Raw genomic sequence first — 27799 nt, 5'->3', positions numbered from 1 at the left:
GAGTCTCGCTCTGTTGCCCAGGTTGGAGAGTGCAATGGCATGGTCTTGCCTCACTGCAACTTTCGCCTCCTGGGTTCAAGCAATTCTTCTGCCTCAGCCTGCCCAGTATCTGGGATTACAGGCACCCACCACCATGCTCAGCTAATTTTTGTATTTTTAGTAGAGACAGGGTTTCACCATGTTCACCAGGCTAGTCTTGAACTCCTGACCTCAAGTGATCTGTCCGCCTTGGCTTCCCAAACTGCTGGGATTACAAGTGTGAGCCACCATGCCTGACCTTTTTAAACTTTTTACTTGAACTAATGTTTGACTTGCAGAACACTTGCAAAAACAGAACAGGGAGTTCATGTGTACACTTCTTTCAGCTTTCTTTCTTTTCTTAAGAGGCACTGTCTCACTATGTTGCCCAGGCTGGTCTTTTCTCAAACTCCTGGCCTCAAGCGATCCTCCTGCCTTGGCCTCCAAATAAATATCAACAAATATTTATTGAGTGCAGTCTGTAAGACTAGTACTGTCTGGCTGGGTGCAGTGGCTCACGCCTGTAATCTCAGCACTTTGGGAGGCCGAGGTGGGCGGATCACAAGGTCAGGAGTTTGAGGCCAGCCTGGCCAATATGGTGAAATCCCGTCTCTACCAAAAATACAAAAAAATTAGCCGGGCATGGTGGTTCATGCCTATAGTCCCAGCTGCTCGGGAGGCTGAGGCAGAAGAATCGCTTTAACCCTGGAGGCAGAGGTTGCAGTGAGTCGAGATCACGCCACTGCACTTCAGTTGGGTGACAGAGTGAGACTCCGTCTCAAAAAACAAAACAAAACAAAGCAAAAAAGACTAGTACTGTTCTAAACACATGGGTACAGCAGAGAATAAAGCAAAGATCCTGCGCTCATGTAGCTTATATTCTGAGAGTAATAGAAAAACAATAAACAAGTAAGTATATGTTAGGGAATGGAAAGTGTGATGAAAATCTATAAAGCAGGGGAAGGGAGATAGAAGATGAGACAAGAGAGTAACAGACTGTCAGATAAGGCCCTTTGACTAGTTGATATTTGAGTAATGATCTGAAGTGAATGAGCAAACCAGATGCAAATCTGCAAGAGGAATGTCCCAGGCCACCTTTAGCCAATCTGTTTTAGATTTTCTGAACTTCTCAGATGATATTAAGGTAGGCTCCAGACACGACAAGAGCTAGCTTGTTTTCTGGTTACCCTTACTCTTTATGTGTCCCAGTCCAAAGAAGACGGGGATGCAGTTTACCAAGGTGCCCAACCTTGGCAGGTCCCCATTTCAAATTCTTGTAACCCTGGCTCCAGAAGCTGCCAAAAGCACAACTCAACCTATGAGGTGCTCTTTATGACTAGAAAAATTCCCCAGGATAAAAGCTCCTTAAGCATATTACTCTTTTTTTTTTTTTGAAACAGGTTCTTTCTCTGCCACCCAGGCTGGAGTGCAGTGGTGCCATCTCGGTACACCGCAGAGCCTCCACCTCCCGGGTTCAAGCGATTCTCCCGCCTTAGTCTGCTGAGTAGCTGGGATTACAGGCGCGCCCCACCAGAACCAGCTATATTTTTGTATTTTTAGTAGAGACCGGGTTTCACCATGTTGGCCTGGCTGGTCTCAAACTCCTGACCTCAAGTGATCCACCCCCCTAGGCCTCCCAAAGTTCTGGGATTACAGGCTTGTGCCACCGCTCCCAGCCTCAAATTACTCTTTTAAATAGCTGTACCTATTTACACTCCTACCAGCAGCCCAAGAGTTCCCATTGTTTCACATCTTCATTTCACCCTTGATATTTTTTAGCTTTTACTTTTTGTCAAACTGTTGGATAAAACTCAGTAAACAACCTTTAGCCATTCTCTATCCTTTCAGATTAGCCTTTCTAATACCATTTTTCAGGGATAGCTGACTGTGTCATCGCCTAGCACTTAGAAGGTGCTAAGCAAATACTCACTGAACGATGTAACTTTCCTACTTAACATCCTTTAATACTTTTCCAAGTCCGGGGGCGGCTTCCCTTTTCTGAGAGCCTAATAATCACGTGTTCATTTCTATATTCCCAGAACCTAACAAAGAGTTTGAAAATTATCCTGCAGGCAACACTAGGTCAATGTTTTTTCGAATGAATGAATAACTAATAGGATATCGTATACCTCTGCGATGCACGCACTTCTATTATCGCACACACCGAATCATACCTTATTTATTACTTATCCACGCAGATGGTGAGATCTGTAGCCTCGGCATCTACACTGTGTCTGAAAGTAGGCACGAAACCGGTATTTTTTTAATTGAACCGTAAACTTGAATCAAACTTGGAAGCCTTTAAGGGGAAACGCAAAGGTACATGCGCAGTGATGCAATAGGGTCGTCCAATCAGAGTAGGGCAGGACTGGACAGTGCAGCGGCTAGTAGTGCGCACGCGCACCTGGCTCGTCCGCGATTGGCTTCGCGGAGGCGGGAGCCTTGAGCTTCTCTAGTGGCAAGGGGAGCGCTGGTTACCAGAAGTGCTTCTTTGCAGGGCCAGTGGTTTCTGTCAGATTTTCGCCGGTGCGTCCTGGAGGGGGAAGCTCGGGAGGCTGCGACAGCCTGTAGGCTCGTGCGGGACAAAGCAGGGAGTGGTGCCGGAGCAGGCCTCCGAGGGAGGAGGGAGGGAAGGCGGCAGGAGCGACCGAAGTGGCCTCCTGCGGGCCTGCAACTTTGGTCTGAAGTGCGAGGGACGCCCTGGCTGCTGGCCCCGGGGGGCTAGGAGCGAAGGGCGGGTGGTGAGGGCTTGGGGGTGTGCGTTTGTGTGCGAGGGATGGTTCTGGGCAGTGGCCCCTGGGGCCGCCCCTGCGGTGGCTTCGCTCAGTCTTCTGTGGCGTTTGGGTCTCTCCCTCACTGCTGCACTGGGAAGCCCCTTCCCCAGGACCAGGGGGTGAAGGCTCCGCGAACGCCCTGGAGAGTGTCGGTACACCTTCTTTAGGGACTTTTACCTCCTCGCTGGTCAGGTTTTTCTTGTATTTCCTTAAAACCTTTTAATCGATTACCTTATGGAAGATTTTCTAGGTAGGTACAGATGCTTCTCGACTTACTACTGAGTTGAAAATATCCTAAGTCGACAGTAGATTTAAAACAGCTAACCTACTGAGTATTAAAGCTTGGCCTAGCCTACTTTTGTTATCAAAAAATTAATTTTCAGCGGTTTATTTTAGATTTGGGGGTACATGTGCAGGTTTGTTGCATCGGTATATTACGTGGTGCTGAGGTTTGGATACGATTGATCCTGTCACCCAGGTGGTGAGCATAGTACCCAATAGTTTTTGAACCCTTGCTCCTCCTTTCCTCCCCCTTCTAGTTGTCGCCACTGTCTATTGTTGCCATCTTTATGTTCATGAATGCTCAGTGTTTAGCTCCCATTTATAACGTGAGAACATGGAATATTTGATTTTCTGTTTCTGCTTTAATTCGCTTTGGGTAATAACCTCCAGCTGCACCTATGTTGCTGTAAAGGACATGATTTCATGCCTACCTTAAACATGCTCAGAATACTTACCTTAATCTACAGTTGGGCAAAATCATGACCACAGACAGTTATGTGGTTACTTGCACAGTTTCTACTAAATGCTTATGGCTTTCTTTTTTTTTTTTTTTTTTTTTTTTGAGGCGGAGTCTCGCTCTGTCGCCCGGACTGGAGTGCAGTGGCCAGATGTCAGCTCACTGCAAGCTCCGCCTCCTGGGTTTACGCCATTCTCCTGCCTCAGCCTCCTGAGTAGCTGGGACTACAGGCGCCCGCCACCTCGCCCGGCTAGTTTTTTTTTTTGTATTTTGGTAGAGATGGGGTTTCACCATGTTAGCCAGGATGGTCTCGATCTCCTGACCTCGTGATCCGCCCGTCTCGGCCTCCCAAAGTGCTGGGATTACAGGCTTGAGCCACCGCGCCCGGCCATGGCTTTCTTAAAAGTTGAAGAATTCTAAGTGAAACCGTCCTAAATTAGGAACCATCTGTATAGCCGGAATCTCAAAGGAGCAACTTAAGGCATGAAGTGAGGTAATTACTACCTAATGTAGTTGGAAGTTGAAAAGCAGAAACAGCAGGGAAAGACTGTTGCTAGTTCTTGGTAGAGTTGGTTTACTTACATTCTTGCATCCCAGACGTTTCCTGGTTGCACATACCTCTCTTTAAAGCCCAGACGAACGCAAAGATTCTGGCCATTGTCCTGTATGTTGAACTACCCCTTCTCTATCTCCCTCACAGGACCTTCGTCATTTCTATTCTCCAATAATACTAATTATAGATAGTAATATTACAGATAACATTGAGTGCTTACTATGTGTCAAGTTTTGTTTTAAGTGCTTTACATATTTCATTTAATCCTCCCAACAGTCCGGTGTGTAAGTATGATTATGGTACCCCTCTTAAAGTTGAGGAAACTGAGACACATGGAGCCTAAGTAAACTGTGCAAGACCATTGGGAAGTGTCAGTATTTATATTCAGGCATTTGCTTTCAAAGTTGTGTTCTTATTTACCACAGTGTAGTGCCAAGTACTTGTGGCTATCTGGTGTATTGCAGTTGTCAGCCTGGCCTTACCATTTTACTTCGAAGGACTGAAGCTAATAGGTGTTATAGAAGTTGTAGCATCACATCAGGGCTACCAAATGGCTTTATTTCTAGGACCTGGGAAAAGGGCTCAGACAGCACTAATTAATTAATTATTATGGACAGGACAACACGAACATACAGAACTAGTTTAAAAAACTATAAGGGTGCAGTACTCTTTTGGGGGGAAATGTACTGATTTCTGCATTTTACTTTGAAATGCATCAACAAATTAAATGTCTTGATGGCACCCATCAAGGTCATATGTAATATGCACAACTAAGGTCATATGTAAATAGCACAATTTGGATTCTAGCCAGGCAGCCTGGCTGGCTCCAGAGTCAGTCTGTTTTCTTAATCACTGCTCTGTGATGATGCTTGTATGCTTGCATTATCATTTTTATTAGTTTACAAAACAGGAAGGTTGAAAAATCAGAAATCATGTATTAGATGTAGAAGGGTTTAGGGTAGTAATTCTTCACATTTAGTGTTGAAAGAAATTTTAGCATCTAGTTCATTCTTTATTTTATAAATGAGAAAATTGGTGTCTAGAGAGTTAAATAGCTTCCCCAAAGTTAAGCATCCCTGAAATAGCAGAATCTGAACTACACTCTGGTTTCCTTCATTTCTACTGTTGATGTTTCTAACTACTGTATTTTTTAAGTGTTCCTTTTGAAAAAGTGTCAGAATTTTCACAGTATTAAAGGGGAGTCTGACTAATGTAGAGAACAGAAGTCATTACATTTCATGATGTGGACATCATATTTTTATTAATGCTGTCTAGAATTTATTAGTTTAAGAAGGCTCATTATCTTATTTCAGTTGAGCTATAGTCACTAAAATCTTTAGTTTTAAATTTCAGCTTCTATTGTTCTATTTCATTTGACCATTAAGTAACTGAGTATAAATGCAAGGCGTAACATCCATGTCCTCTTGTGACAGTTGCCATTAATCAATTTCAAACTTGTGTCAATTATATATTTAGAGACCTGTAGTATTCTGCTTACCCATTATAAAAAGGAAATTAGTTTAATGAAGTTATTTTGGCATGACTTGTTTGGCCAGAATTTGTATTTATTTCTGGCATTGGCAAATACTGCTTCTAAAGCAGTCAAAAACCATCTGTTTCATAATTTGCTCTAAGATTAAAGATTGTACTAATAGAGATCTATTTTGTTGTTGAATAAGAAACGGAAGAGAGTGACCTCTACTACTCATTCCTCAAACTATGTAAAGGCTGGTTATATATCAAATATTTACATGTTTCATCATTTTAACATTGATGAAATTAGGAAATGTCTAACCATCAATGATAGTGTATCATAGTTTAATTGGCTACACTTTTTTTTCTTGGATACATAAAATAATGGTACATCTTACAACTAAAAAAATTTTATTTTTAAAATATTTACTTTTAAACATTTCTTTTATATGGACTAATAACCAAGAGTATATCTTACAATTGATGGCATTTTAGATTTGATGAAATATGGTAATTTAAAAAATCAAATTCATGATACTTTTCCCTATTACAAAGGTAATATTTTCATTGTAAAAAATTTGAAATATACAGAAAATAACTCAGAATAGAATAAAATTACTGGTTATTCTAACCAGACCTAGAAATAATTAGGGTTAATATTGTGGCATGTGTTTTCTAGTTTTAAAAAACGATTGTATATTTTAATATATGACATATATATCTACTTTATAGCAGTATAATTTATAGTGTGCAGTTAGATGTGTACATTTTGATGTTTTGATATACAGATGTATATATACTCCTATAACCACACTACAATCTTATATAGATTATTTCTGTCACTTCAAACAAGTTCTCTCATGCTCGTTTGCTTTCTAGTCTTTTAAATGTACATATACACGTTATCTTTTTTCTTTTCTTTTCTTTTAAAATTAGAATGAGACTGGACATGTTTTGTGGCCATTTTTCCTTTGATTTATCAAAAAATATTTCTCATGTCATTAAACATTTTTTTAAAGTGGTGTTCCCTGCCCCCTCCCCGCCCCAATTAATGGTATTGTTCACATAATACTGCACTCCTTCTGCGTATTTGGTACTGGCAATATAGTGATGAATTGTATGTCAGATTTCATGCGTGAGTTAATAGCTCAGGGGGAATGATAGGGCAAATTTCACTGCAGTGTGAAAAGTGCTTGGGTAGTGCATATGCAGAAAGGTCCTCCAGTCCAGTCTTCGGGAGGAGATGAAGAGGGCTCATGGTTAAGACTTCTAGAGGATAAGGTAGAATTAATCAGGCAAAGAAAAGTCGGAAAAAGCATTCCCAACATTATATAAGAGAAAGTTTGTTTAAAGCCTAGAGAAAAAGAGAACATGGCTAGCTTGGGGAATAGTACTGACTCAGTTTTGGTGGTATATGAAGACAGTGTGTTCTGTTGTGTGGGTGTACCATAATTTATCTTGTACTTCATTATGGACATTCTTTTTCCTTTTTCCCTGTACTGTAATTAATACTAGCATGATTATTGTTTTTTCTTTCTTTGTTTTCTTTGAGACAGAGTCTCGCTCTGTCACCCAGGCTGGAGTGCAGTGGTGCAATCTCGGCTCACTGCAACCTCTGCCTCCTGGGTTCAAGCGATGCTCATGCTTCAGCCTTCTGAGTAGCTGGGATAACAGGCATGTACCACCACACTTGGCTAATTTTTTTTTTAGACGAAGTTTTGCTCTAGTTGCCCAGGCTGGAGTGCAATGGCGCTATCTCAGCTCACCACAACCTCTGCCTCCTGGGTTCTAGTGATTCTCCTGCCTCAGCTTCCTGAGTAGCTGGGATTACAGGCACGCATCACCACCCCCGGCTAATTTTGTATTTTTAATAGAAACAGGGTTTCTCCATGTTGGTCAGGTTGGTCTCGAACTCCTCACCTCACGTGATCTGCTCAGTTTAGCCTCCCAAAGTGCTGGGATTACAGGTGTGAGCCACTGCACCTGGCCTCAAATTTTTATATTTTTAGTAGAGACGGGGTTTCGCCATGTTGGCCTGACTGGTCTCAAACTCCCGACCTCAGGTGATCCACCTACCTCGGCCTCCTGAAGTGCTGGGATTACACGCGAGCCACTGTGTCCTGCCCAGCTGATTATTCTTATACATGGTTACTTAGTATTATCTCTGATAGTTCCTTAGGTTAAGTTGCCAGAATTGGAATTTCTGGGTGAAACAGATAACGTTGGTAGTCATGTTCATCCTTGCTGATGGCTTATGTTAAATAGTGTTTTGTGGTGTTGCTTTGAATTGGAGTGCTCGCTACTATCCATTGCAGAAACATGATGTATGTATGTAATGTCCTTGTTTTCTATCTGTTCCCCTATCCAGTCCTCATAGAAATAAGATTGAGCAAAAGTTGGGAAACCTGGTTCTAGTCTCTTGATTTATATTTTTAAAAATTCCACTGTTTTCTTTTTTTTTTTTTTTTTTTTTTTTTTTAGACGGAGTCCTCGCTCAGTCGCCCAGGCTTGGAGGTGGCCAGTGGCCGGATCTCAGCTCACTGCCAAGCTCCACCCTCCCGGTTTTACGCCATTCTCACTGCTCCAAAGCCCTCCCCGAGTAGCTGGGGACCTACAGGCGCCCGCCACGCGCCCGGCTAGTTTTTTTGTATTTTTAGTAAGAGAAACGAAGGTTTCACCGTGTTCGCCCAGGAATGGTCCTTCCGATCTCCTGACCTCGTTATCGCCTGGTCTCGGCCCCAAAGTGGCCTGGAATTACAGGCCTTGAGCCCACCACCGCGCCCGGCCAATAATTTCCACATGTTTTCAAATGAAATAGGGATAGTAAAACAAATTGAACTATAAAAATATATTTTAAATTATCAGATTTCATTCATTCAAAATATTTGTTAGTGATGGTAATGTATCTGTCACTGTTGCCAGACACATTATAGTGATTACTGGTGGAGAAAACAAGCATGAGATTGCTACCCTCATGTGGTTTATGGATTAGTGGAATAGAAAAAAAGCAACATGTTTGATATTTGTATGTGAATTGTCTTTGCTTATATTTTGAAATTTTTATTTACATTGCTTTAAAGAAGATACCATGATTATACTTAAATTTTTGATAAATTGACATATACTTAAATTTATACCATTTGTATTAGTCTGTTCTCACACTGCTAATAAAAACATACTCGAGACTGGGTAATTTATAAAGGAAAGAAGTTTAATGGACTCACAGTTCCACATGGCTGGGGAGGCCTCACAATTATGGCAGAAGACAAAGGAGAAGCAAGCCACATCTTACATGGGAGCAGGCAAGAGAGTTTGTGCAGGGGAACTCCCATTTATAAAATCATAGGATCTCGTGGAGACTTATTCACTACCATGAGAATAGGCCCTGCCCTTGACGTGGGGATTATTACAGTTCAAGGTGAGATTTGGGTAGGGTTACAGCCAAACCATATCACCGTTCAATTTAAATCTTAAATTCTTTTCAATAGCCCTTGATGAAAAATAAAATCTTTCTAGCTATTGAACTTGTTTTCTTTTTCTTTAAAACAAACAAAAAAAAAAAAACAAGAGATGGGCTCTTTTGGGCTCAAGCGATCCTCCCACTTTGGCCTCCCAAAGTGCTGGGATTAAGGATGTGGGCCATTTTGCTCAGCCTGAAGTTGTTTTCTCAGGCTTATTCTCTTATGTTTTATTTTTGTTTTTTTCAGTTGAAGTCTTGCCGCTATGTTGCCCAGACTGGTTTTGAACTCCTGACCTCAAGGGATCCCCTCACCTCAGCCTCCCGAGTAGCTGAGACTACAGGCATGCACCACCAAGCTCCTCTTATCTTTTTTCTTTTAATTTTTATTTTTAATAGAGACAAAGCTCCTAGGTTCAAGGGATCCTCCCGCCTCATCCTCCCAAAGTACTGGGATTACATGCATGAGACACCACGTCGGCCCCTTTTACGTTTTTACATATGTCATGGCTGTATTACCACACCAAACTTGAGTCTGCCTGCCTGGCACAGCAAAGCTGTCCGCAGACATTGGTATTTGCAGCAAGAGAAAGTGAGACATTTATTGCAGGTTGCCAAGCGAGGAGACATGGGCAACTAATGGTTAAGACTCAAACTCTGTGATGGCTTACATGCAAACATTTTTAAAGATGGGGAGGCAGAGGTTACAGGCAAAGTCATAAATCAGTGCATTATTGATTTGGCCTAAAAAGGCGAGACATCTTGAAGTGGGGGCTTACGAGTCATAGGTGTATTAAAAGATTCTCTGATTTGGGATTGGTTAAGGAAGTGAAGCTTTGTCTAAAAACTTGGGGTCAGCAGAAAGGAATGTTGAGCTCTGGCCTGTGGGTATGGCTTCCTCCAGGCCTCTGAATAAGAAATTTAGAAAAAAGAACAGCAGAGTTCAGTCCTGTTTCCCCTAATGTGAGGTGTGTGTGTCAGTAGACACATTTGGTGGGGGTCTGGATTTCTGAAAAACAACTCAAGGACATATGTTAAGATGTTACCTTTAGTTTCTATAGGGAACCAAACATTTTGTCACTCTAACTTCCCTCACCATTATTTTAAGCTATTACCTTCTTGCTAATCAGATTGCTCATATACTTCTCAGGGCTCTCTAGGTGTCTGGAATTTCCTTTGAAGGAACTGAAGATTTTCCTTTGTTTCTATGCTTGGGGGGCCAGGCAGGCCCCTAAGAGGGGTTCCTGCTGCATCTCAGTTGTAGTTTTGAGCTATTTTTATATTTGGGTTGATTGTAATTAGATTCATAGATAGTTACTGTTTTGGGTATTTTTCAGGTCACCACTGCTGAATATGAGACGATCTGCAGCGCCAAGTCAGTTGCAGGGAAATTCCTTCAAAAAACCAAAATTTATACCTCCAGGAAGAAGTAATCCAGGTCTGAATGAAGAGATTACAAAACTGAATCCAGATATAAAACTATTTGAGGTAAGACAAAAAAGGGCTTATAATATAGATAATATAGAGAAGCATGTATGTTTAAGAAAATGCCATTTAAAGAGTTAACAATATTTTCTGCCTGTTGGAATTTTCAGTATCTCTGAAAACATCTTCTGAAAACCTTGGAAATGAAGATTACATAATTTTTTTTTAAAAGGAATAACAGGATGGGCACAGTGGCTCATGCCTGTAATCCCAGCACCTTGGGAGGCAGAGGCAGGAGGATCACTTGAGCTAAGGACGTCAAGACCTGCCTGGGTAACATAGTGAGATGCCGTCTCTACAAAAAATAAAAATTTAGCGGGTTGTGGTGGTGTGCACCTGGAGTATCAGCTATTCAGGAGGCTGAGGTGGGGGGATCACTTGAGCCTGGGAGGTCGAGGCTGCAGTGAGCTGTGATTGTGCCACTGCACTCCAGCCTGGGCAACACAGCAAGACCCTGTCTCATTCAGTCAGTGGAATAACATGTACTTGGGTCTATAAAATAAACTTTTGGTGATGGTAAGTAAGTACCTCTTTGAGGGAAGGGGTGGAGATTCTAATCAGTGTTCTTTTTAAAATTAGCACATAAGTAAGTGAAAACTTCTTTAAAGTGATTTAAAGAGAAAAAATACATAATGATTTGTATCACTATTTCAAACATTTCTTCTCATTTTTATCTATGAAAAGTGAATACTGGCTGGTTGCGGTGGCTCACGCCTGTAATCCCAGCAATTTGGGAGGCCAAGACAGGCAGATCATCTGAGGTCAGGAGTTTGAGACTAGCCTGGTTAACATGGTGAAACTCTGTCTCTACTAAAAATACAAAAACTAGCTGGGCATGGTGGTGCGCGCCTGTAATCCCAGCTACTCCAGAGGCTGAGGCAGGAGAATTGTCGGAACCTGGGAGGTGGAGGTTACAGTGAGCTGAGATCATGCCACTGTACTCCAACCTGGGTGACAGAGCAAGATTCCGTCCCCGCTTAAAAAAAAAAAAAAAAGTGAATACTGGAAGCAGTTTTAATGTATCTCATTTACTATTAAGAAAAAGGATTGTTTTGGTCTTAGGTCTAAGATCAAAGGTGTTAGTATATATGAAAGGTATATAAAGTATAAAGAAGGCATATAAAATGGAGAATTCACACTACCTACTACTCTGCAATTCCCTGATCCTTTTATGCTATAGGGATTAAAGTCTATTAATTTTTTCACTCTTCTTTTTTATTGTGGTTAAGCATATATAACATAAAATTTGCCATCTTACCATTTTTAAGTGTACAATTAAGTGGCATTAATGACTTTCACACTGTTGTGTAACCATCACCACAATCTGTTTCCAAAACTTTTTCATTACCCCAAACGGAAACTCTGTACCCATTAAACATTAACTCCCTGTTCTCTCCACTCAACTCCTGGTAACCACTATTGTACTTTCTGTCTCTATAAATCTGACTGCCCTAGGTACCTCATGGAAGTGGAATCATACAATATTTGTCCTTTTGTGTCTGGCTTATTTCCGTTAGCGTAATGTTTTCAAGGTTCATCCATGTTGTAGCGTGTATCAGAACTTAATTTGTTTGTATGGTTGAATAATCATTATGTGGTTTTACCACATTTTGTTTATCCATCCATTAATCTATCTGATGCATGCTTAGGCAGCTTCCACCTTTTGGCTATGGTGAATAATGCTGCTGTGAACATTGGCATCCAAGTTTCTGTTTGTGTTCCTGTTTTAGTTCTTTTGGGTTATAACTAGAAATGAATTTGCTAGGTAATGTGGTAATTCTGTGTTTAGCTGTCTGAGGAACCATCAAACAGTTTTTCATAGCGGTACCATTTTACATCTCCACCAGGAATGTGTGACGGTTTTAGTATCTACATCCCCAGGAGCACTTGTTATTTTCCATTAAAAAATTTTTTTTTTTTTTATTGGCATTTCAGTAGGTGCAAAGTGGTATTTCATTGTGGTTCTGATTTGTATTTCCTTAATTACTAGTGGTGCTGAGCATCTTTTCATGTGCTTATTGGCCATTTGTATATCTTTGGAAAAATGTCTATTTAAGGCCTTTGCCTGGTTTTAATGGTGTCTTTTTTTGTTGAAAAAACCTTCTAATTTTGACTCTGCTTTTTTTGGTCTGTATGTGTTTGTTTTATCCTGTATTTCTTTACCAAGTAGATTGTTTAGCACTTACCAATGTAAAATTCTGGCACACTGTAAGGAGAAAACATAGGCTTTTTTTTCTTAATAAGGTTTTCTTTCTTTCCTTTTTAAAATACTGCTTTATTTAGGTATTGATAGTTTGGATATTTGTCCCTTCAGAATCTCATGTTGAAATGTGACCTCCAGTGTTTGAGGTTGTCCTAATGGGAGATATTTGGGTCATAAGAGATGGATCCTTCATAAATGGCTAGGTGTTGTTTTCATGGTAATGAGTGAGTTCTCGCTGAGTTCACATGATATGTGGTTGTTTAAAAAGAGTGTGGCATCTTCCCTCTCCCTCTCTTTCTCTCCCTCTTGCCATTGAGACACAGGTTCCGCCTTTACCTTCTGCCCTGATTATAAGCTTCTGGAGGCCGTCATCAGAAGCAGAAGCTGGCACCATGCTGCCTGTACAGCCTGCAAAACTGTGAGCCAAAATAAACCTCTTTTCTTTATAAATTACCCAGCCTCAGGTATTCCTTTATAGCAATGCAAACTGACTAATACAGATATAACTTAAATACCATACAGTCTACTTACTACAACTCAGTGGTTTCTAGTATATTCACAGAATTGTGCAACCATCTTCACAGTCAATTTTAGAACATTTTCATGACACCAAAAAAACTTTTTATTAGTAATTTATTTCTTATTGCCGAAATATCAGTTTTCTCTTGCTGCTGAAACAAATTACCACAAATCTAATGATTTAACACAAATGAATTATAGTTCTGTAGGTCAAAAGTTCAACACAGATCTAAGATCAAGGTGTTGGCAAGGGGCCTACATTCATTTCTGGAGATTTTAGAGGAAATCTGTTCCCTAGCCTTTTCCAGCTTCTGCAGATCACCACATTCCTTGGCTCATGGCGCCCTTCTTCCTTTTTCATAGCCAGGGAAGCATGTTTGAGTTCTCATGTTTCCTTCTCTTTGGTTTTCTGCAGCTAGAACTCATTTGATTAGGTTAGGCCCAACTGGGTAATCCAGGATCATCTCTCTATTTCAAGGTCCTGGTCCTTAATCACATCTGCAAAGTCCTTTTTACCACATAACAATACATTCACAGATTCTGGGGATTAGGGTGTGGACATCTTTGGGAGCCATTATTCTGCCTACCACACTGAATAATCTGTTGTTTTAATATACCACATTTTATTTATTCATTAGTTAATGGTCATTTGGGTTGATTCCACTTTTTAGCAATTATAAATAATGCTCATGAACCTTTGTGTACAGATTTTTGTGTGGATATGTGTTTCTTCTCCTTCCCTCCCTTCCTCCCTCCCTCCCTTCCTTCCTTCCTTCCTTCCTTCCCTCTCCTCTCCCTCTCCTCTCCCTCTCCTCTTCCTCTCCTCTTCCTCTCCTCTCCCTCTCCTCTCCCCTCCTTTCGATAGGGTCTTGCCCTGTTCCCTAGGCTGGGGTGCGGTGGCACCATCATGGCTCACTGCAGCCTCCACCTACTAGGCTCAAGTGATCCTCCCACCTCCGTCTCCCTAAGTAGCTGGGACCACAGGCGTGTGCCATCATACCTGGCTAATTTTCAAATTTTTTATAGAGATGGGTTCTGCCTATGTTGCCCAGGCTGGTCTCTAAGTCCTGAACTCAAGCAGTCCTCTCCTCAGCCTCCCAAAGTGTTGGGATTACAGACGTGAGCCACCATACTTGGCCATGTTTTCATTTCTCTTGAGTGTACTCCTAGGAGTAGAATTGCTGGATTATATAATAATTCTATGTTTAACCTCTTAATGAACTGACAGACTGTTTTCCAAGCTGACTGCACCATTCATTCTTACCATCAGTGTATGAAGGTTTTAATTTTTCCAAATCCCTACCAACACTTACTATCTTTTTGATGACGGCCATACTAGTAAGTGAAGTAGTACCTCACTGTGGTTTTGCTTTGCATTTCTCTGATAGCTGATATGGAGCACTTTTATGTGTGCTTATTACCCATTTGTGTATCTCTTTGGAGAACTTTTTTTTTTTTTTTTTTTTAAGGCGAAGTCTCACTCTCTCGCCCACACTAGAGCCCAACCAATATTTATTTATTTATTCATTTATTATTTTTGAGATGGAGTCTTGCTCTGTCACTCAGGCTGGAGTGCAATGGCACGCTCCTGGCTCACTGCAACCTCTGCCTCCTGGGTTTAGGCGATTCTCCTGTCTCAGCCTCTGGAGTAGCTGGGACTAAAGGCGCCCGCTGCCACACCTCTCAGTACAATTTTCAGTACAAAAATTGTACTGAAAATACAATTTTTGTATTTTCAGTAGAGTTGGGGTTTCACCATGTTGGCCAGGCTGGTCATGAACTCCTGATCTCAGGTTATCCGCCTGCCTTGGTGTCCCAAAGTGTTGGGATTCCAGATGTGAGCCACCATGCCCAGCCAAGGTTTGTTTTTTGATGTAGTGTCTAAGGACTAATTCCAGACAAAAACTCTGATTTACTATTTTTTTCTTTTAATTCTATAAATAAATTAAACATTTTACTTTTTAAAACTGAAGTGGGCATTTTGAAGTTATACAGCAATTTTAAGCAAAGTAACATGAGAAGCCTAAAAGTATTAGGCTTAGCAGTCAACTCTGCCATCTTTTTACTTTATCTGTTACATTCTTAACTTTTTGTTCTTAAATTATTTCTTATCTTAGATTGAATTAACCTATAGTGAGAAAGTATTGCTTTGGTGACTTCAGTGGTTTTTACTTGATTGGTCTGATAAATACAAAATCTGGGACAAATTGAACATCAAAGAAATATACTAATGGATTATAACCCATTGAATAATATAGGAGTTGGAATCCATACTAATATATGAAAATAAATGAATAAATAAATAAATGAAGAGTAAGCTCTTCCTTACAGTGGAATGCTGAAGCATAGAAATAGAAATAATGATGGTGTTAGAGAGTCTCAGTGGATGCCGAAACTAGTGGGTAAATGTTCAATGAGGAAATAGGATATTTGAATATACTCAAGTATCTCCTCACAACATACTTAAAAAAATGACAAAGGGAAAAATACTTTGGCAGACACCACCTTGATCAGCGATCAAAGTTAATACCTCTAGTAATGGAACAAACCGATATTATGTGCCTCCTAATATGATGAACTGTTGTATTCTTGCCCCAAATTCACAATCTGAAACTAATCATAGGGAAACATCAGACAAATCCAGATTGAGGGATATTCAGCAAAATAACTGGCCTGTAATTTTGAAATTTCAAGACCAGAAACGATAAATAAAGTTAGAGATTAAAGGAAACTAAAGGAACATAGTGACTAGATGTAATGTGTGATCTAGGATTGGATCCTGATTTGGGGAAAAATCTGTAACAGACATTATTGGGATAAGTGACCAAATTTGAACATAGACTGTGGATTAGATGCTAGTATTGTACCAGTATTAAATGATCAATTTTGGTAATTTTTCTGTGATTATGGAAGAGAGTCTTTGGAAACACACCTTGAAGTATTTAGAGGCAAAGGAGCATAGTGTCTGCAGTTTACTCTCACGTGTGTGTGTATACATATACACAGAAAGAGCAAAGGGGGAAAGAGGGAAATGGAAGAAAATGTAAACAAATGGTTAATGTGGGTAAAGGTATCTGGGAATACTATTTTTGGAATGTTTCCATGAATTTGAGATTATATCAAAATAAAATGTTGCAAAAAAGAAAATTCATGACCTTCATTAGTTGACTTACTTTAAAATCTGATCAGATATAAAAAATAAAAAAAAGATTTTATCAGATAGGTTTTTTTTTGGGATGTTTGTTTACTAGCCATGAAGTTTATTAAGATGAGTATTTATAGTAACATGACAACTTTGCCTGTTGTGAGTTTCTATTATTTTAAAAAAATTCTGTCTATGTTTAAAGACATGTTCATGTCCTAATCACTGGAATCTGTGTTACCTTACATGGCAAAAGAGACTTTGCTGATGTGATTAATGTAAAGGACCTTGAGATGGGGAGGTTACCCTGGATGATCTGAGTGGGCCCAATATAATCGTAAGGGTCCTTGGAAGTGGAAGAGGGACAGGGAAGAGGATCAGAGAAAGAGATGGTGATTAGGGAAGCAGGGGCAGAGAGATGTGACATAGCTGACTTTGAATATGGAGGAAGAGGGCTAAGTCAAAGAATTTGGGTGGCTTCTAGAATTTTAAAAGACAAGGAAATATATTCTCTTCTGGAACCTCCAGAAAGGAACGCAGCTTTGGTGATAACTTTGATTTTAATGCAGTAAGACCTAAGCCTGAGTTCTAACTTACGAAACTATAAAATGATAAATTTGTGTTGTTCTGTGCCACCAAATTTTTGGTAATTTGAGACAACAGCAATAGAAAACCCATACATATACAAAAAAAGAGAAAACAGCATATAATGAACTTCCTTGTCCGTATTACCTAACTTCAACAATTGAAAATGCATGACTGATCTTTTTTTGTATTTTTATTTTTTGAGACAGGGTCTGGCTCTGTTGCCCAGGCTGAAGTACAGTAGTGTGATCTCAGCTTGCTGCAACCTTAGCCTCCTGGCCTCAAGCCATCCTCCCACCTCAGCTTTCGAAGTAGCTGGGACTACAGGAACACCCCACCGTGCCTGGCTAATTTTTGTATTTTTTGTAGAGACTGAGTTTCACTATGTTGCCTAGGCTCCTCTCAAACTCCTGTACTCAAGGAATCTGCTTGCCTTGGCCTCCCAAAGTGCTGGGATTACAGGTGTGAGCCACCACACCTGGCCGTGATTGATCTTGTTTCATCTTTTTTTTTTTTTTTTTTTTTTTGAGACGGAGTCTCGCTCTGTCGCCCAGGCTAGAATGCCGTGGCGCAATCTCGGCTCACTGCAAGCTCCGCCTCCCGGGTTCACGCCATTCTCCTGCCTCAGCCTCTAGAGTAGCTCGGACTATAGGCACCCGCCACCACGCCCAGCTAATTTTTTGTATTTGTAGTAGAGATGGGGTTTCACCGCGTTAGCCAGGTTGGTCTCGATCTCCTGACCTTGTGATCCACCCACCTCGGCCTCCCAAAGTGCTGGGATTACAGGTGTGAGCCACTGCGCCCAGCCTAATTTTTTATTTTTTTGAGACAGGGTCTTGTTCTGTCACCCAGGCTGGAGTACACTGGTGCATTCTTGGCTCACTGCAATCTCTGCCTCCTGGATTCAAGTGATTCTCCTGCCTCAGCCTCCTGAGCAGCTGGGATTATAGGCGTGCACCACTGTGTCTGGCTAAGTTTTGTATTTTTAGTAGAGACGGGGTTTCACCATGTTGGCGGGGCTGGTCTTGAACTCCTGACCTTAAGTGATCCGCCCACCTCGGCCTCCCAAAGTGTTGGGATTACAGGCCTGAGCCACTGCGCCCGCCCGGCCTCTTGTTTCATCTTTATTTTTCCACTCCAGCTCGAGTCCCTCCCTACTTATTTTGATGCAAATTCCAGGAATATGTTTTCATTTGTAAATTTTTAGAATATATCTCTAAAATATAAGGGCTTTTTAAGGCTGGCTGCAGTGGCTCACCCCTGTAATCTTAGCACTTTGGGAAGCCTAGGCAGGAAGATGGCTTAAGGCCAGGAGTTCAAGACCAGCCTGGGCAACATAGTGAGACCCCATCTCTACAAAAAGTAAAAAACATTAGCTGGGTATGGTGACACATGCTTGTAGTTCCGGCTACTAGGGAGGCTGAGGTGGGAGGGTCCCTTGGGCCCAGGAGTTGAGAAGGCTGCAATGAGCTGTGGTCGTGCCACTGCACTCTTTCAGCCTGGGTACCAGACTGAGACCCCATATCTTAAAAAAAGAGGTAGGGGCTCGTTAACAAAACCCAACATAGTGACATTACCATTATCTCACCTAAAAATATTTGAGTATTGATTTTAGTATTGAGAAATTTAATAAGAAAAGTATTTTATTATGAGAATGGCATGTTACGATTTAAAACTTCTGATATGTTGTTTAAAATATACTATAAGCATAATTTTCATTCTGTCATATCTTTCAGTTTTTAGTAGCGTAATTTAAAATAGTTCTAAAAACAAGCAATACAAATTAGACTTTAATTAATTAATTATTGTTTTTTTGAGATGGAGTCTCCCTCTGTCTCCCAAGCTGGAATGCAGTGGTACAATCTTGGCTCATTGCAACCTCCGCCTCCTGAGTTCAAGTGATTCTTCTGCCTCAATTTCCTGAGTAGCTGTGATAACAGGCACTTGCTATGACGCCAGGCTAATTTTTATATTTTAGTAGACAGTTTTCACCATGTTGGCCAGGCTGATCTCAAACTCCTGACCTCAAGTGATTCACCCGCCTCGGCTTCCCAAAGTGCTGGGATTACAGGCGTGACTCACCATGTCTGGCAGATATTAATTTATTTTTAAATATCTAGTTCTAATTTTTATATATATATATGTAACTGGTAGCTCGTATTTTAAATTAGAATCTTGTACGTAAAAATACAGAAAATACAGAAAATTAGGTTTGATTTCTGATTTAAATATATATTTGTTTCTTTTAGGGTGCTGCAAATAATAACACCTTTCTCCCATCACAAAGTGATCCTAGAATATGCAGTTTAAATCTGCCTAATGAAGAAAGTACTAGAGAAATTAACTACATAGATAATTGCAGTGGAAAATACTGTTTTGAAGCACCTACACTGGCAACATTAGATCTACCTCATACAGGTAAGACTGCTTTTTATTGATAAGGTTTATGCTTAGCCAATAGTATTATAGTATTCTTTAAATGATGATTTAAGAATGAATATGTTATATTAGAAAATTGTTGATGTAATACCACTAGATTGTTGGTAGTTCCGGTTTTTTGTTTTCATGATTTATCTTTAGTGATTGGATTTAATACTGTGTGATCGCCGGGCGCGGTGGCTCAAGCCTGCTAATCCCAGCCTTTGGGAGCCAAGACGCGCGGATCACGACGGGCTCAGGAGATCGAGACCATCCTGGTTTTAATACGGTGAAACACCCGTCTCTACTAAAAAATACAAAAAACTAGCCGGCGACGAGGCGGGGTCTGTAGTCCCAGCTACTGGGGAGCTGAGGACAGGAGGAATGGGTGACCCGGGAGGCGGAGCTTGCAGTGAGCTGAGAGCTGGCCACTGCACTCCAGCTGGGCGGAGAGCAAGACTCCGTCTCAAAAAAAAAAAAAAAAAAAAAAAAAAAAATAATAATAACTGTGTGATTAAAGTGTACTTTATAGTAGATGTATGCTTAAGACTGTTTATTATAAGCTTGGTCAAATGTGATCTTTTCCTCAGGCACCAAGATTGTGTTTAAAGATAGGATTAAAAAATTTTTTTTCTAAAAAGCACGTTAATAGGACTAAAATTGGAGAGTTGAACTTGAAATTAGTTAATTGTTAATTCATTAGAGTCTGGAGTACTTCAAATAAGAGTTGAATTATTAAGACACATACTTGCATGAAAAGCAAGCATTTAACAAATGCTCCATCCCTATATTGTTGAACTGAGTTAAAATAATGATTATGGTTCTTTTTGTATCTGTGAGAGATCACTATTTGTTAGATAACTAAAAAAAAAAAATAAAGATGGTTCATAGATGTTTATTTGGTCTTGTGAAAGCCATCATTGGACTGTGTTTTTCCAAATTACATTTTATTCATATTTTGGTTGAGTGAACAGATTCAGCCAGCTGGCCTCATCTATTGGGCTACAGAATAGTAACTGCCATCCTTTTGGTACCAGTGCAAATCAACAAAGTGCCCTAAGCACTTACCCATTTTGAAGGAAGTTCTTGGACTTTCTGATGATTAATGAATTTTACCTGTGAATAGGTTTGTATCTTGTTGGGACAGAAAGGAATTCTGTATTTACCTAACTGGCCATTATCTTGGTGCCATTTATGTGCTCCTCATAACTTTTCAAAAGCTGTGACTAGTGTCAGAACAAGGTTGAGAAAGACTTAAGTTGAGAAATAGGGTCGAGAAAGCTGCTCCTAGGAAGATCCCTAGGAACAGCTCTGGGCATGGCAGTTTAGCCGCTGCTTTGTGTTACTGACTTGCTCTCCCTTCTTTCCTCCCTGTTTTCCCCACTTATTCCTTCCTTGCTTCTATCCTTGTTAGGTGACTATTCTGTTTTCCCAGGTTTTCTTTTCTGCTTTAAGCCCGAGGTAGATAATGATCCATGTATGCCCAGTTCTTTTCTAATTTCTTCATCAGAAAATGACATTTAGACTCTGGAATATAATACCTTTTATATTACTAATCTTGGGCTTTATTTGTGTTCTACTGTAGTTTCTCATTCTCTTCCCTGCTAAATTTGAGAAGGGAGTTAAGAGTTAAGATAAAATAAAGAGGGAGTTAATTTACTCAACTCCTAATCCCTTAATCCTTTCTCTGGTTAGTACATTCAGTGAACTGGGGAACCTGTGCCAACTTCCTGATACCCTCCTGTTTCTTGTTCAGAGAGAGGTTAAATTGGGGAAAAGAGCTTTATTTGAAATGTTTTGTTCTCTATGGTGGATTGTGGGAGAGGGATGTAGTATATAGAAAAGCATAGAGATGAGAGACCTGTTTAGTATCTACTCACCCTTTCACATCTTTTTCATTCTACATCTAATCCACCTTGAAATGAACTACAAATCTGTATGTCCCAGTTCAATAAAATATGTCTTTTCCCCATCACCTTTTTATTTTGAAATATACCTACATACTCTCAAGTTGAAAGAATGATCCAATTAACATCCTAAACTCACCAGTTACTAACATTTTGCCTCATTTGTGTGCTTTCTTTCTTTCTCTCTGTGTAGATGCACTCCCCTCAACCTTTTGAAAATAAGTTGCATATATCATGCCACTTAACCTCTAGCCACTTAAGCACGTATTTCTTGAAATAAATGTTTTCTCCTGTATAACCACACATTGTTATTATACCAAACAGGATTAATAGTAATTAATAATATTTAGTTCATTGTTAATATCATTTTTGCTTAAGCTAGTTTGAGTTTGGTTTCTCTTTCAACTGAAAGAGCCCTGATAAATACATTTTCACTTTCTTGAATTCACTGGACACTTTGAGTCTTTTCATAATGCTATGTGTTTGCAGATAATATTCTTTGTGTGAAAATGAAGATGTGGGTCTACCACTAATGACTGCCCCCAAAGCTTAGGGAATGTGATTTCTTTGGGTTTTGTGGTAGAAGGGCCATAGGGCTCACTTCTGTCTTTTTTGATCTAAGCTCCACAGGTCTTTCTTTTCATGAACAATCTAGTTTTGAGCCTGGGCTTTCAAAACCAAATTCTGGGAGAGGGGAAATGTAGTAGCTTGAATTGTGTCTCCTAAAGATATATGTTAAAGTCCGCTTAAGCCTTGGTACCTATGAATGTGACCTTATTTGGAAATAGGGTCTTTGCAGATATAATCAAGATAAAGTCATACCGGGTTAAAGTAGACCCTAAATTTAATGACTGGTGTCCTCATGAAGAAAGAGATAGAAGCACGGAGGGAAAAAGGCCATGTGATGATGGAGGCAGAGATTGGAATAACCACCCCTGATTGCTGGCAACCACCAGAGGCTAGAAAGAAGCAAATAAATATTCTCTCTTAGAACTTTCTCAGAGAGAGCATGGCCCTGCTGACACCTTGATTTTGGACTTCTGGTTTCCAGACTGTGAGAAAATAAATTCTGTTGTTTAAAACCACCCAGTTTGTTACAGGAGTCTCCGAAATGAATACAGGAAGCCCCAGATCTCTTGGATATTCAGAGCTATGTAGTTTCTTTAGAAGAAGATAAAGTTTTTTTATTCTTTCTGATTCTTTCTCATTCTGAAGAACTGTGAGAGGAGACTATGCCATCTTCTGTTACCTGTTTACCTGAATCTCCTTCACAAAACTGTGACATACAAAGGCAGGAATGTTCTTTTGTTAAGGTTTTAAATCAAACTGCATGGATTCAAAAACATTTTGTGACTGAATGAAGAGATCCTGAGAAACTTATAGTTTTCTGTAGTTGAGTCCCTTGGCTGTCTTTGGCTTCACAGTGCTTCAGGGAAGTCAAGTAGCCACAAAGAGGCTATTGGAATATTATAGTTTAATGTTCCAATACAATAAATAACATATCATTTATGTTATTTTATAACAAAAAATTCACCATTTTAATCATTTTAAAGTATACAATTAAGTGGCATTTAGCATAATTACAATGTTGTACAACTGTCAATTCTATCTAGTTCCAGAACATTTTCTCTAAAAGAAACCCAAGATCAATTAAACAGTCACTCTCCTTTATTTGCTTTCTGTCTCTATGGATATACCTATTCTGGATATACTATGTAAAGAGAATCATACAATATATAATCCATTGTGACTTTTTTTTTTTATTTTTTTTAAAGGTAATGCATGCACATGGTAAAAAAAACTTAGAAGGCATTAAGAATATAGTAAAAAGTCAGCTGGGCATGGTGGCTCACACCTGTAATCCCGGCACTTTGGGAGGCCGAGGCAGGAGGATGACCTGATGTCAGGAGTTTGAGACCAGCCTGGCCAACATGGTGAAACCATACAAAATTAGCTGGGTGTGGTGGTGCAGGCCTGTAATCCCAGCTACTTGGGAGGCTGAGGCCAGAGAATTGCTTGAACCCAGGAGGCAGAGGTTGCAGTGAGCCGAGATTGCACCATTGCACTCCAGCCTGGGCAAAAAAGAGCAACACTGCATCTCAGACAAACAAACAAGAAAAGAATATAGTAAAAAGTCTCCCTTCCCCGTTACCTAGCTATCTACTTCCCTTCCCCAGAGGTAACCAGTTACTAGTTTTTTGTATGTCTTTTTTGAAGTATTCTACATATTTGGAAACATATATGTATATATATATTTTTTCTCCTTCTAAATAATTGTTCACTAGCTTCCTTGTTCTATACATTGTGTTTTTACTGCAACAGTATATCACTGAAATCTTTTTGTCAATACATTTAGAACTACTTTATTTATTTATTTATTTATTTATTTATTTATTTATTTATTTATTTGAGATGGAGTCTTGCTCTGTCACCCAGGCTGGAGTGCAGTGGCATGATCTCGGCTCACTGCAACCTCCACCTCCAGGTTCAAGTGATTCTTCTGCCTCGACCTCCTGAGTAGCTGGGATTACAGGCACCTGCCACCATACTTGGCTAATTTTTTTGTATTTTTGGTAGAGACAGGGGTTCACCATGTTGGCCAGGCTGGTTTTGAACTCCTGACCTCAAGTGATCTGCCCACCTCAGCCTCCCAAAATGCTAGGATTACAGACGTGAGCCACTGCACCCAGCCAGAACTATCTTATTTTTAAAACTAATTCCATTGTGTGGATGAGCCAGATGTACTTAACTGATGTCTCAATAATGGATATTTAGTTTGTTTGGGATCTTTTGTTATTACAAACAAAGCTACAATAAATATCTATATAATATATACATATAGGATACTATATTCATAAATACCTTGGAGTAGGATACTCATCACAAGGTATGTGCCTTTACCTTTTTGATGGATAATGATAAATTGCCTTCTACAGGGGTTAGTACAGGTTTATACTCTCATCAGCAATGCATGAGGAATGCATTTATTATGTATTGTGATGCTCAATCTATACGTAAGTATGTATTTATATTTTTGATATTTGACAATCTAAGTTAATCTTATTTTGTTGTGCTTTCAATTTAAACTTTTTGATGTTAAAGATTATTTAAAAATTACAGAAAAAATTAAGGTTAGTAGGCCGGGTGTTGTGGCTCACACCTGTAATCCCAGCATTTTGGGAGACCGAAGTGGGTGGATCATGAGGTCAGGTGTTTGAGACCATCCTGGCTAGCATGGTGAAACCCCATCTCTACTAAAAATGCAAAAAATTAGCTGCGCGTGGTGGCAGGTGCCTGTAGTCCCAACCACTCAGGAGGCTGAGGCAGGAGAATGGTGTGAACTCAGGAGGCAGAGCTTGTGGTGAGCCGAGATCGCACCATTGCACTCCAGCCTGGGTGACAGAGTGATACTCTATCTCAAAAAAAAAAATAAAATAAAATAGAAAGCAAAAATTAAGGATAGTATAAAAAACTTTCACAAATTTAACATTTTTGTGTGTATTGTATGTATATGTGTAATGTTTCAGAACTAGTTAAGAATACTGTCATGATGCCCCATCACCTGAAATTTTTCAGTATGTGTTTCCTAAACAAGGACAGGCTACTGTATAATAAAGTATAGAAGTACAACAGTCAAAATCAGGATATTAACACTGATACAATACTATGGTCTGAATGTTTCTGTTTCCCCAAAATTCATATGTAGAAACCTAAGCACTAATGCGATGGTATTAATATTAGGAGGTCAGGGCTTTGGGAGGTGGCTGGGCCAGGAGGGTGAAGCCCTCATGAATGAGATTAATTCCTCTGTGAAACAGGCCCCAGAGAGTTGCCTTTCCTCTTTCACCATGTGAGGATACAGGAAACAGTGCCATTTATGAACTAGAAAGGAGGCCCTTACCAAATACTGAATCTGCCAGTACCTTAATCTTGGACTTCCCAGCCTTTAGATCTGTGTGAAATACATTTCTATTGTTTATAAGCTACCCAGTTTATGGTATTTTGTTTTAGCGGCCTGAATGGACTAAGACAATATCCTTTATGGCAGAAACGAATTTAAAAATGAATAAACTTTTTTTTTCCTGCTAGACCAGGATATGTGTTATATTCAGTCATTATGTCTTTTAGTTGCCTTCGATCTGGAACATTTTCTTAGTCTTTGCTTATATTTTGTGACTTTTTAAATTAAGGAGTACAGGCCAGTCATTTGTTGAATGCTTATCAGTTTGGGTTTGTTTGATATTTCCTTATAATTAGATTTAGTTTACACATTTTTGGCAGAAATATCACAGAAATAGTTCTTAATATATCATCAGAAGGCACATGATGTCAGTTTATCTCATTACTGGTGATAATAAGTTTGATTATTTGGATAAATTGGTGGCAGCAGGGTTTCTTCACTGTAAAATTATTTTTACCTTCGAAATTAGTAAGTATCTATGGAGAGTTACTTTGAAACTGCTGATTCTTACCTGAAATTTAGTACTATAATTGTTGCCAAATGTTAGTTTTCTCATTCCATCTGTATTTATTAGTTGGCATTCTGTTGCAAGGAAGAGCTTTCCCTTCTTCCCCATTTATTTGTTAATTAATTTTTATGGATTCATAAATGTCTGTTTTATTCAGGGGGTTATAATCTCTTATTTATTATGATGCTCAGATTGTCTCAGATTTGGCCAATGGAGTCCCTTTACCAGGGCTCCTGTGTCCTTTTGACAATCCCCATCAATTTTTGAGCGTTTTTGTGCTTCTGGCACAATAAGATCTTTCCTGTCCCAGGTCTAGAAATCATTCAAGAGGCCTAGTTCTTTTTTGGTGGAGAAGTGTATTTAAAAACCAAGAACTGACCACTAGGTGTATTCACTGATACTGCAGTGTTATTGCTTTTAGTTCTTCTAGCAGTCAAAACTAGGAAATCTATATATGATTACATCTATATTTATCTATAAATATTAAAAACCACCAGCTCATACCAATACCTCCAATTCTGATATAGTACCCCAGGATTCATTTTAGTTTGCAGCCCCTTCTTTCATAGTGAAAAATTTGGTTATTGTTATCTTAAATATATTTACCTATTAATTTCATTTCTGTTTAACCAGTCTTTCAAAAAGGGACCACATTTAATAGTAAATTTTTTTTTTTTTTTTTTTTAGACAGTCTTATTCTGGATTCAAGCAATTCTTATTCCTCAGCCTCCCATGTAGCTGGGACTACAGGCGTGCACCACTACACTCGGCTAATTTTTGTATTTTTACTAGAGATGGGGTTTCATCATGTTGGCCAGGTTGGTCTCGAACTCCTGGCTTCAAGTGATTTGCCCACCTCGGCCTCCCAAAGTGCTGGGATTACAGGCACGAGCCTGGCTGAGATTTTATATCCTTATTAAAAGTGCTTATTTGAACAGAAGTTAGTTATACTTTTTCTCACAGAAACTATGACATGATAAAACTTCTTTTGTTTATATCTGACTTTTTTAGCACCATCATAAATAGGGTTTTTGCAAAATATTTGTGGATTGCTTAACTTTTCCTACGGGCCTAAAATTCTTTGATATTCAAGTCAGTCTCTTTCCAAGTACCTATCATGTCAACCTTTTGCAAAATTTGCTATTTCATTTTGTAGTTGATTGTCATGCAGTCTCAAAGAGACTTTGATATTATGGTTGAGGTTTAAGGGACATTTGAATAGAAACTGATTTTTAAAAATTTGTGACCAGTTGATTGGTGAATATGTTTTCTTTTCTAGTGACTCTTACTTCCTTATATAACAATCTAGACATAACTGCAAGGAATCAGATATTGAATATTCAGAGCCACTGTGTCTTTTTCCCCATAGAAAATTCTCCACAGACAATTGAGTATTGAGAAGATCATCCTTTGTCCTTTAGGGCTCTTTTATGATGACTTGGGTTAGGGAATAATAGGTTTTATGGCTTTTGGGTGTATGAGCATTGTTTCTGATCCACACTATTGGACAGTCAGTTAGCAGTCCAGTCTTCTGAAGAGGGGGAAACATGATAGGTGTATCTTTTTTCCTTTCAAAACTACACCATTGAAGATAATTCTCCCCTAACTAATTTGCCTTCTAGTTCTTATCCTAGTTATCAGGATAAAGAAGGGCTTTTGAGGAAACCTGTACACTGGGACTGTTCTTTTGAATTCCTGCCGTGGATGGAAGTGAATAAGAATCAGGCTACTAAAAAAAGGTCCTGGTCACTTGAATATTGATTCTCTCATATGCAACCTTGCAAATCATCCTGAAGGATGTTTGAAACTACTGAGGTGTTACCAGGGCTATTTCTAGGAGGTTGGATTATCAAATTCTCTCCAGCGTATAGAGCGTTTCCTTTTGTTTTGGAGACAGTTTCACTCTGTCACCTAGGCTGGAGTGAGTGATGCGATCCTGGCTCACTGCAACGTCTGCCTCTCGGGTTCAAGCGATTCTCCTGCCTCAGGCTCCTGAGTAGCTGGGATTACAGGTGCCCGCCACCACGCCTGGCTAAGTTTTGTATTTTTTTTTTTTT

General features: G+C 39.6%; 1 protein-coding gene across 1 annotated transcript in view; it reads left to right on the top strand.

Annotated features, from left to right (window-relative positions):
• The first annotated feature begins 2429 nt into the window (after positions 1 to 2429).
• The window catches only part of RAD54B (RAD54 homolog B), a 102904-nt gene continuing 77534 nt past the window's right edge, over positions 2430 to 27799 (top strand). The window contains exons 1-3 of the mRNA XM_017861922.1: positions 2430 to 2544; positions 10352 to 10502; positions 19198 to 19366. Of these exons, the coding sequence (XP_017717411.1) occupies positions 10368 to 10502; positions 19198 to 19366 (304 nt within the window). The 5' untranslated portion in view covers positions 2430 to 2544; positions 10352 to 10367. The remainder of the gene's footprint in view (positions 2545 to 10351; positions 10503 to 19197; positions 19367 to 27799) is intronic.

The sequence above is a fragment of the Rhinopithecus bieti genome, unplaced genomic scaffold, assembly GCF_001698545.2.
Source record: "Rhinopithecus bieti isolate Rb0 unplaced genomic scaffold, ASM169854v2 scaffold_62832, whole genome shotgun sequence".
Lineage (NCBI taxonomy): Eukaryota > Metazoa > Chordata > Mammalia > Primates > Cercopithecidae > Rhinopithecus > Rhinopithecus bieti.
This window is presented reverse-complemented; position numbering and strand designations above follow the sequence as displayed.